The sequence below is a fragment of the Haliotis cracherodii genome, unplaced genomic scaffold (assembly GCF_022045235.1).
Source record: "Haliotis cracherodii isolate W230 unplaced genomic scaffold, xgHalCrac1.p SCAF_2, whole genome shotgun sequence".
In the NCBI taxonomy this organism is placed as follows: Eukaryota; Metazoa; Mollusca; class Gastropoda; order Lepetellida; family Haliotidae; genus Haliotis; species Haliotis cracherodii.
In genome coordinates, this window is record NW_027266275.1 from 23569516 (window position 1) to 23581667 (window position 12152).

The 12152-nt window shown below is 42.0% G+C and overlaps 1 protein-coding gene across 1 annotated transcript in view; it reads right to left on the reverse strand.

Moving 5' to 3' along the window:
- LOC139467717 (atrial natriuretic peptide-converting enzyme-like) overlaps positions 1 to 1550 on the reverse strand; it is a 175534-nt gene extending 173984 nt beyond the window's left edge. Inside the window, exon 1 of the mRNA XM_071249228.1 lies at positions 1334 to 1550. Within this exon, the coding sequence (XP_071105329.1) occupies positions 1334 to 1366 (33 nt within the window). The 5' untranslated portion in view covers positions 1367 to 1550. The remainder of the gene's footprint in view (positions 1 to 1333) is intronic.
- Positions 1551 to 12152: the final 10602 nt, after the last annotated feature.

Genomic DNA, 12152 nt, shown 5'->3' on the forward strand with positions numbered 1-12152 from the left:
CTAAATCATGCTCTGAAATATATTCATTTTTATACGCCGAATCACGTCCCTGACAACTTTCTTAGCAAAGGAATCTAACTTTAATTTCCTATCCTGTTTTGAGATGCCCCCTAGGGGATGTGCTGGGGAGCATGTGTTTTTATGAGAGTTCAAAATCTTAACTACGGTTTGTTTGGGAAGCTGTAACGCATGGATTGTTCTTTTCATGTACTTTGAAATGCCAAAGAAGGGCGAACGTCTTTCACTTTCAGCCTTAAAGTATTCAAATATTTTAACAACAAAACCTTGAAACCAACTAAAGATACTTGCTGAGACGTCATGAAATCTAATGCTAACACCATATTCGTGCGTGCGTGATTCCCGTGCAACCTTTCGAGTTGAGTTGATTGGTTCAACTGTGTCATATGGCCCTGTGACGCAGGAGTAGCATTATGCAGATGGCATTTACAATGAATGCTCGTTCCACCCGTGACGAACAGGTCTGGTTGTTGATGAAATATAGTGATAGCTAAATAGACAGATTTTTTATTCATGCACCGATTGTCTTTATATGTGATATCCAGTTATGTATGACTGTTTAATAATCTGATACCAACTTTGACTGGAGTAGGTCCAATAGTTTTTCAGATATTGTAGTAAACGTCGATACCTTAAAATAACCACCAGACTTATAGTCATGCGATACGGACAGGGTATTGTTCAAGGGAACACAACACTGTCTATATATATGTCTTTACAACCTTCTGGGTCAACGACCTAAATGTTTTGAACTGGAAATGCGTTACAACCAAAGCGTACAAATGCAATACAATGCACTGGAGTAGGTCCAATAGTTTTTTTTCAGATATTGTAGTAAACGTCGATACCTTAAAATAACTTCCAGACTATAGATATGTTTGGCACGTGTGTCATCTCCGTGTTTTATGTACCTCTATGTACGGCGACTGCCTTACTTCCTTTTAGGGTAACTGCTTCAGTTTAGAATTGTGTTGGTTTTGGTGTGTGTATGCGCGCGTGTGTGTGTGCGTGTGAGCGTGCGTGCGTGTAAGAATGTGTATATAGATCTTTTCCTGATTACCAGTACATGCAAAATGCCTTTGGATGAGAGAGAGAGAGAGACCCTCGACCTGCCTGCGAGATGAGCAATAGCAAAACCCGTAACGATTCAATGCATACACACGTTTTCAACATGCTTGTCATTCAGCGCGCCGCTTCGACTGGAGTGTTCAGTGACTATATAAGAAGTTACCCTGTAAAGCGAAACATGTCACAAGAGGCATGATAAACCGTCTAGTGCACAACCAATATTACAGAGATCCACGCAGGAACTTACCGGGGACAGTGAGGATGAAGTGCCTTCAGACATATTGCCAGCTCGTTAGGTGTGGGAGAGATGGGTCTTCTTGTGACCAATACAAGACATGACTGACGCCTAGGTCACGCGGTTGTTTCACGCTTAAAGGAACACCGACCTTGGCAATTGTGTCACCTGGTCTGTTTTTGTTCAATACCCGTTTAACTGGTAAAGGATTGGTTTGCAACATCGCGTATAAAGCGTTGTCACGTTGAAAAATAGAGATCTAAGCGCCTGGTGAACGAAAATTGAAACAAGTTTATATTTGAATGTCGATGCACTTCTTTTTGTGGCAATATCAACAACAGTGTCTATACATAATAGCAGTCTATACTGGAAAGCCCGGTCGTCAGTCCTCCGTGGGCTTTGTGCACCACCACCACATGGGATGGGCATACGTCCCAATAATATGCATGTACATGTGTATCGGAGAGACAGGTCAAACCCAGAGCAAGGTTTCTCTCGCCTTTGCCTGCTGCTGTTAAACAATGGTTGTAACTGTATTACATTGTTTCCGATGAGATTCGGTAGAAGCTCATTGTATTTGGACAATGATGGGCATGGGTGGCCAAGTCGTCTATGGCGCCGCGATTCGCTGTGCAGAGTTGCGTCCCTTGGGCACGCCAGAAACCTATGATTGTGGGTTCGAATCACCGTTCGTCCCGATTATATTTCGAGGTTTGTCGGCACCATACCCGTGCTCGTGGGTTTTACCGAAGTGGTACCGAGAACTGCATCACTTCGGGCTTTCCTCCCACATTAATCTGACACGCCGTGATATAAGTGGAATGCTGTTAAAAGCGGCGTTACATCCAACACACTCACTCACTATCTGGACAATGATTAGTTGTCAGGAATGTAATACTATTTAATGTAAGCATTGGTGAGGAAGTTGCTATATTTAGATGCTAGTGTAATTTGTAGACTCCCGGAATACCGTGGACTGTGGTTGAGCGTTACAAAATATTTTGGAAGGTGTTTGGACATTATAAGAGGACGAAGGCGTGACCAGATCATTCACACATTTCATCACATGAAGACCTGGGCTTAATTCCACAAAGCAATCTTAGCGATAACTCCCATACTTTAACATAGGCTTACAATAGTCGTAGTGCTAAGATCGCTTTGTACAATTGGGCCCAGCTTTCCTGTGAAGATCACTTATCACCCTGGATTCCTAGCCAAGGCCCATCCCGGAAGCTTGACCACTATCGCTGCTGGATGAATACATTATTATCACAGACTTTTGTTATCACCACTGTATTTTTGCATTCATATTATGTTGCCATCGAATATTGTGCAACCACTCTATTGTGTCCTGTCATTGAAATTGCTGTGCAACAATTTGCATTGATATGAAAACCTAGTGAATATTGTAATATCGTTTTGAATGTATACCATTTGTTGGTTGTTTGTTGGCTTCACACTAAATTCTTTTACGTACATATTTCTGGGTAAGCATATTGTTTCAATTTGGAGAATCGGCAGGTGACAATATAAACTGAAAATAAAAGTACAGTCACTACAGTGTTGTTGTCGATGGCGTCTGTTAACACACCAAGTAGAAGTACTTGTTTGTTGCAAGGGAATCGACTGATCTAATTGGTATAATAAGTTGCTTTTTTAACTCATTTCCGCCAAGCCTCACTGACAGAACTAGTTAGTAAAGTCTACTAACTTGGTTAGTGAATTTCACTGTCCACTCAGACACTTTAGTACACTTTACTAACCGGTTGGTACAATGTTACTAATTATGCTTGTGGGTGACCTGTCGTCTAGTAGGTGTTCGTAGATAAATATACTTTTAAATCACTCAATAATAAAGATAACTATCCATCTTTCAAAGAACTACTGGTTTAGGTAGTGAATTATACGAATTAAATAAATTATATACACAAATCTTCTTCTCATAATTTTTTTGCAGCAATAGTATATTTACCTACCTTGTACGTTATACGACACTTTAACAAAGGGTCGTTTCTGGGTCATTCTGCACTCACTGTTCATAGCTGCTGAATACAATTTGCTAAGACAAGCCAACAACAAATGACATGAACAATACATGTGAAAGTTAACATATTTATAATGATTTTGAGTCCCATTTTAAGTTTATTTGCACAATACTACAAAAGCAATTGACAGATAACTAAGATAAACAAATGTTATTTTACCCAGGCAGACTTAACTAACCTCACTTCTTCACGAAGTACACGCTTTTGTCAGTCATGAACAAATAACATCAACAGCGTCACAAAGCCAATATATACCTAACACTCTGACTCACAATCATCCCTTTGTTGTCTCAAAATGGCGAGCGTGACACTTAACAAGACGGAAGTGAGCAATGTTATCAGGGCTTTGTGCCCAAACTGAAATATGATTCCCCTCCCTCCACCACTGCCGCGTACATTCGATCAGGCACGATCGCTGTTTACTGACCTTCCAACCGACCTTACATAATAAGTTCGGAGAAAACACGAGGCTACTTTCTCGGAGCTTCAACAAATTTCATTACCAAGAAAACCTTTCCGACGTCGAAGGGAAGGATACTCTTAAAATTGTCATTCAGCGAAGTGCTCTTTCATTTAAATGTCTTAAAGTTCCGTCTTATCAGTTTTGTGTTCATTTGTTATTTTTACCACCAACCAATACGTTTTGAAAAAATCAACACTGGTTATAATGGATAAAGAAGCTTTGGTCGACATTAATCCAGGGACATACATACCTACAGGGATTTGATGATGGTACCCAAAACCTGAATTTACCAAGTCGGCATTCTGGGTAAAAATAAACTACCGGACAAAAGAAAGTATACACTTATATTTGACTAAAATTACAAGCATTATCAAAATGTTACTTGGCAGAATACAGTCGCCGAATAACTGCAAACTTAAAGTCCAAAACACAACTATGATACCTGTATCTAATTCATTACCATCGAATGATTATGTGTACAGTAAACTACGGTTATAACGAACTCAAAGGGACCACAAATTTTAGTTCGTTATAACCGTAGTTCGTTATAAGCATATATATAGCATATATACACCAAAAGGCCGGGACCAAAAAAAAGTTCGTTATATCCGCCAGTTCGTTATAAGCGATTCTGTTATAAACGTAGTTTACTGTAGTTGATTTCATTTTCAACCATCATCAAACATGGGTGTATACTGTTTTTGCGCGGTGGTGTAGATCCCAAGTACCTCAAGACGCGACTAAGATAGTGAGTTGGCTGTTGGCGTGTCATCATACCCCACTGGTGTCGAGCTGTGCTAATGTTTTCTGGTTTGGCTGGCCTCGCTTTTAACAAGTCACTGTAATGTGGTGACATCCAATCAACTACTCACTTGGGATTGGTCGCGGTATTCGGATGTACAAGGAAACAGTTCTCACGAGACATTCCCATCTTAATCTTATCAACGGTTCTTATTTGCCAATCAATCAATTATTTTCCTATACATTTAGGACAGGCCTCACTAGGCGAGGTGAGGTGAAATGGGGTTTAACGTCGCGTCTAAGATTATTGCACTGATATAGCGACGTGCATGCACGTGTGTGTGTGTGCGTGTGGCTGCTTGTACTAGTCCGGACTGATGCCGATTTATAGTGCTAGCTCACTGAGATACCATGCCATAGTTTAACATGATTACCCCACTGTTTTGGCACAGTGCTTAATCGCTGAATCAAGGTATTCATATTTTATTTCGTTTGGCCTTGAAATGTCTCTCCTCGATGTCTCTTCGTTACGTCTTCGTTCCAAAGTAGTTCTGGTTCTTTGCGGAACACATCTCATAAACTGTTGACTATTTTTCTAAAACGTTGAACAGTCATCAAATAACTGCTAAACTGCTGCAACTTGTTTGTCAAAGTGCACAATTTCTGCATTTCCCTGTCAGGAGTTTCAACTGAAGGTAGGTTTTGTGTCAAGTGCCAAACTTAAACATCTTTCTGTATTTCTCTCGGTTATTCCATTATTCTCACATTAACTTGCGATGGTTTTGTGATAAGAGTATACAGCTGAAATCTTTCTGAATTGCTCAAGTAAACTTTAAACTACAAACCATAGTGCCTTAATTGCTTACACCGCAAATCAGTTAGTAGTCCATTACTTTTAATGTTAACCAATACCCTTAAACTTCACTTTACACCGAATAAGAAGGCTCTAATGTGAAGGCTGGGTGTTATTAGCCTACTGAAGAGTACAGTGTAGGCCAAAATAAAATGACTGTTCCGAATTTTACTGAACCACAGTTTTCATCATAATTGTACTGGTACCGTGTCTTCATCATAATTGTACTGGTACCGTGTCTTCATCATAATTGATTCCGGGATAGAATAGGTCTTCAGCAACCCATGCTTGCCGTGAAAGGTGACCATGCTTGTAGTAAAAGGCGACTAACGGGATCGGGTGGTCAGGCTTGCTGACTTGGTTGATGCATGTCATCGGCCTCAATTGCGTGGATCGATGCTCATGATATTAATCACTGGATTGTCTTGTCCAGACTCTATTATATAGAGACTGCCGTCATATAGCTGGAATATTGCTGAGTGCGGCGTTAAACATCAAACCAACCAACCAATCATCATAATTGTACTAGTACCGTGTCTTCATCATTATTGTACTGGTACCGTGTCTTCATCATAATTCTACTGGTACCGTGTCTTCATCATAATTCTACTGGTACCGTGTCTTCATCATAATTGTACTGGTACCGTGTCTTCATCATAATTCTACTGGTACCGTGTCTTCATCATAATTGTACGGATGCCAAGTTGAGACCAGATTTTAATGCTCTGCCTCACTATTTTTCTTGTGTGCCCTCTTATAGACCCCTTGGCCTGATAGGCAGACACCCTGGTTTAGTAACATTCGATCATCTTAAATTACATCTACACAGATATTTCCTCATGATATATCGATACATTATCAGGAGATTAATCGTTTCGATACTCTATGTTGATTTTTCAGCACACTATATGTACTAGTATTCATAACAATACTGTAGCCAAAGAGTAACATCGCTTGAGTTATGAACACTCCGGAGTTATCCGATTATTTCCGATGGTCAGTTCACCTTGACCTGGACAAATTAAGTGAGTGTGAGTGAGTTGGGTTTAACGCCGCTTTTAACATTATTCCAGTTATATCACGGCGTGTCAGCTTATTGTGGGAGGAAAGCCCGAAGTGATGCAGGTCTAAGACGTTTACCACTTCGGTGAAAACCACGAGCACGGGCATGGTGCTGACAACATAGAAACACAATTGGGTCGAACCGGGATTCGAACCCACAATCACAGGTTTCTGGCGTGCCCAAGGGACGCAACTCTGCACAGCGAATCGCGGCGCCTTAGACGACTGGGTCACCCGTGCCCCCTGACAAATTAAGAAGACTCGTCATGTATGCGCCTTTCGTTAGAATGTACATGCGCCACTGATTGTGACGTCAGTTTTATTCTCCCACATCACAAGTTACATTCCTCAAGAGGACTTATCCTCGGATTTCTTGCGCTTCGACCGATTTATATGTAGGGACGAAATCATTACGCAACCTACGCGCTAAAAGAATTTATCGTCAGTGGATGGTATGACTGTTTGTTGTTTAACGCCGAACTCAGCAATATTCCAGCTATATGACGGCGGTCTGTAAATAATCGAGTTCCTTGTCAGACAATCCAGTGATTGACAGCATGAGCATCGATCTACGCATTTCGGACACGATGACATGCATCAACCAAGTCAGAGAGTCAGACCACCCGATCCCGTTAATCCTACGACAAGAATAGCTGCCTCTTACGACAAGCATGGGTTGCTTAAAACCTATTCTAGCCCGGATCTTCACGGGTCGGGTAGTATGTCAGTGTGGGGTTTGGAATTGAGATCATCAAAACATGCGATCGACAGTGGGCAAGTGAACATTGTTTTTGTCCGCTTTTAAATATATACACCAACCATATCACTGCGTGGGATATATAATGCGCTTCACTCAAAAGCGTGGCACAAGAACCCGGGTATTCGGGTTGGAGCGAACACTATTCGGTTACGTATCCTACCAAAACTTCTATCCAACAAAATTGTGTACTAGATCTATGGAATTTTCGCACTACAGCAGTGAAATGTAAAGTGCCCGTTCCGATCTTTTAAAATGACGAGTCCCAAAATGGACTGCTTCAGATATTCCCTAAATGGTAAATTATACGCGAATGCCGACGACATAAAACTGAACGGAGGCTGCCATATGTAAACTGATGACATATATTTATCTGAATCCTTTGATGCGGTTGTGGAACGCTGATATCTGATTTCGAAACTTTTCTTTGGTGATGATACACTAACGAAAAAGGTAACTGTGTTTCATATAGAAATAAAGCTATTCTGAACTTACATATGCATCTTTCAATACATATCCATGGAGACTTTAAGGTCGTCACGTGGTAGTCGTCTAGTGGTAGAGCGAAAGGTCCGGGGTTGGGGTTCGATCCCCGGCCGCGTCATACCAAAAAATTCGTTAAAAGATGGTACTTGTTGTTACCCTGTCTGGCGTTCGGCATAAAGGGGCTTAAACAAGGACTGGTCGGCTCGGAGTCAGTATACTGTGTCTAAGTCGGGTATTCATGTTAAACTGCGGCATGGTATCTCAATGTGCTAGTACTATAAATCGGATTCAGTCCGGTATAGTACAAACAGCCACACAAACACACACACACGTACATGCACGTCGCTATATAAGTGCAATAATCTTGGACGCGACGTTAAACCCCATTTCACCTCACCTCATGCACAGCGCACACTTTGGATGTTTGTGTGTTTGTTGGGCGCATGGTACTCAAACACGTTGTTTTTTTAATGTGAACAACACACAATGATGGATAAGCTATGGGGTGCTCTTAAAACACTTCTGTTTAGCCGTAAATATCGCTGACTCAATGCCACGGCTTCCTGAAAATCATTGTCCACGATATGCTGCAAACAAGAATGGTGCAGACCGAAATTGACACACATTTTAATGTTCATCGAAACACAACATCATCACTTTGGAGACGTTATCTACAACAGGGCAACACTCATGACTTGCCACGGGCCGGTCGTCCATGTGTGACGTCACGTCAACAAGACAACCATATTCGGTTGGTGCATCTACCGAATCGATATCAAACTGATACATTAACAGCTCGGACAAATCCTTTGTTAATCCTTTGGTTAGTGGCAGAACCATACGCAACCGGTTGAGGGAGCACAGCGTCGTTAGGGAACGTTTTAGAGACGTTGCGTTACCATTGTCATTGGCAATTTGAATGATGTACACTACCGGGACGACATCGTTCGAGATTATGTTCTACCCTTTGTGCAAATGCAGGGGCGTAACGTCACTTTGCAGCGGGATAGTGCCCGTATCGTAACAGACTTTTTGCGGCAGCATAACCTTGCTGTACTGCCATGGCCGGTTGTTTCTCCAGACATTTCTCACATAGTACATGTCTGGGATGAGATAGGAGGACGTCAAGGACGGGACCAGAACCAGCCTGGAACGCTTCCTCAGATGGGCCAAACTTTGGTTGACATTTGAAACAACATCCCCCTGGCTGTTTTCAACCTTATGACGTCTTCATTGTGCAGCCGCTGCCCCGCCTGAATCGTCGCATGTGGTGGTCACACCCGATTATGACATTGTTCAGTTGTTTCGCCACCCTTCTATTAGGGCGTGTCGCTCAGTCTCCCGCACCCAGTATGGGTTTTGTCAATTCGTGTGTCATGATAAAACATTGATCAGATGAATAGTCAAACAATATGCTGTTACTTTCAATAACATAACATTTACATCACTTAAATGAAGCACAGTTACATTTTTTGTTAGTATATATAAACGTACATTCACGTGACGAGCTTTCGGATTCGCTTTTCAGATCATGGATATTGTACGACGCTTCAGCGAATCTATTCGTGAAAATAACTGAACAACAGCCCTGTCATCACTAGATGAGATGAGGTGATTTGGGGGTTAACGTCGAGTTCAAGATTATTGCACTTACATGGCGACACGTGTGTGTGAGTGCGTGCATGCTAATGCAGATGCTAGCCCATGGAGATACTCCACTCAGACACTATATAGCATCTTCCTGAGGCAAGAGAGTTAACTGACTTTAAAAGTGGAAACTGGACTTTGATAGTCAGTTAACTCTCTTGCCTCGGGAAGATGCTACGTACGGACTCCGAGCCAAAGAGTCCTAATGTTTTGCCCTTGATGCTGAGCGCCTTGTCTTATCTCACAGTCCAAGAACCAAATTATTTTCCCTTCCGCCCAGATACTTCTGTGATGCCCAAACCCCAAATGAATCAAGTTTAGATTTTCCTCAAGGTCAGGGTTTGGTATCATCTGCAAGAAAACTACAGGGTTCGGGTAATGGAGCAAACATATCATATTGCCATGCTTGGTTGGACAAACATCTCGGCCAGTGGTCACGAATCAATTCCAACATTTGTCAACTCTTGTTTATGGCTTAATTGCAAAACACAAGTATTATTCTGGTACGAGTTCTTTTAGTGTCAAACATGTGCAACTCCATCTGGAAATGTTGCTACACTGTGTCAGGAAATATGGCCTTTCTTAGTAATGCTCTGGTTGCGCAAGGCGAAGTTGTCAGAATGTAGTTCCATGAGGTGAGGTGAAATTGGGTTTAACATCGCGTCCAAGATTATTGCACTTACATGTATATAGCGACGTGCATGCACATGTATGTGTGGCTGCTTGTACAAGTCCATCTTCCCTTGGCAAGGGAGTTAACTGACTTTAAAAGTTAGAATCCATGGCGAAAGGACAGAGCTTGACAAGAGGGACAATAAATATGCCTGTCATTTAAACCTTTATCTGATGGTTGTAGAAGGCGATTTTTGATTGCTACAGACCCCAGCCCGTGAAACCCCGGTATGTTAATAGTCTCTGCATCTCTCATCTCACTTGAGCTCCTTTTCGATTGTTATGTCTCCGCCTGGCATTGTGATCACTTGTTGACATGTCATGTTGAACGCCACACTCAGCGATATTCCAGCCATATGACGGCGGTCTGTAAATAACGAGTCTGGACCAGACAATCCAATGATTGACATCATGAGCATCGATCCACGCAAATGGGATATAATAAGTGGGCATATTCTAACCCAGGATCCCGGAGGGAAAATGACAGACACTTTACAAACAACTTTCAGCAACATTGACCGTATATGTATGTCTCTCAAGACCAAGGCCCGTTCTACAAATGATTTAGCGATGAGATGATCGTAATTAGTGAGTGAGTGAGTGAGTGAGTGAGTTGGGTTTAACGCCGCTTTGAACAGTATTCCAGTCATATCGCGGCGTGTCAGCTTAATGTGGGAGAAAAGCCCGAAGTGATGCAGGCCTCAGACGTTTACCACTTCGGTGAAACCCACGAGCACAGGTATGGTGCTGACAAACCTAGAAACATAATTGGGGCGAACCGGGATTCGAACCCGCAATCATAGGTTTCTGGCGTGCACAAGGGACGCAACTCTGCACAGCGAATCGCGGCGCCATAGACGACTGGGCCACCCGTGCCCCCTGATCGTAATTAACACACTTAAATTAAGGATTACTATCGTCATAGCACATACATGTGGAATTGGACTCCTTTCATACCCAAGGGAGATATCTAATTCATTAATCAACATTAAATACTTGAGTTGGGAGATAAACGAACTTTTTTTTCAGTCTGAGTCTGGGAATGACCCTTGCCATGATTTATACTACTCAAAAGAAGTTAAGGTTCACCTGATTCTTTCATATTACAAAAGTTAATCTCTCATGCCATGACAGATTAGCATTACCAATATGAAAGAATCGGGTGAATCTTAACTTCTTTTGAGTAGTAAACATTGTCAAAACTCAAAAAAGTATTTTAAAGGCTATGAAACTGGGAGCATGACATATCCTTCAGATGCCCAAAATGCATTGTTTAAAAAGTGGCGGTGGAAGGAGCAGTCAAATTCAGCAGAACCTGCTAATGCAGATGCTAGCCCATGGAGATACTCTACTAAGACACTATATATCATCTTCCCGAGGCAAGAGAGTTAACTGACTTTAAAAGTGGAAACTGGACTTTTATAGTCAGTTAACTCTCTTGCCTCGGGAAGATGCTACATACGGACTCCGAGCCAAAGAGTCCTAATGTTTTGCCCTTGATGCTGAGCGCCTTGTCTTATCTCACAGTCCATGAACCAAATTATTTTCCCTTCCGCCCAGATACTTCTGTGATGCCAAAACCCCAAATGAATCAAGTTTAGATTTTCCTCAAGGTCAGGGTTTGGTATCATCTGCAAGAAAACTACAGGGTTCGGGTAATGGAGCAAACATATCATATTGCCATGCTTGGTTGGACCAACATCTCGGCCAGTGGTCACGAATCAATTCCAACATTTGTCAACTCTTGTTTATGGCTTAATTGCAAAACACAAGTATTATTCTGGTACGAGTTCTTTTAGTGTCAAACATGTGCAACTCCATCTGGAAATGTTGCTACACTGTGTCAGGAAATATGGCCTTTCTTAGTAATGCTCTGGTTGCGCAAGGCGAAGTTGTCAGAATGTAGTTCCATGAGGTGAGGTGAAATTGGGTTTAACATCGCGTCCAAGATTATTGCACTTACATGTATATAGCGACGTGCATGCACATGTATGTGTGGCTGCTTGTACAAGTCCATCTTCCCTAGGCAAGGGAGTTAACTGACTTTAAAAGTTAGAATCCATGGCGAAAGGACAGAGCTTGACAAGAGGGACAATAAATATGCC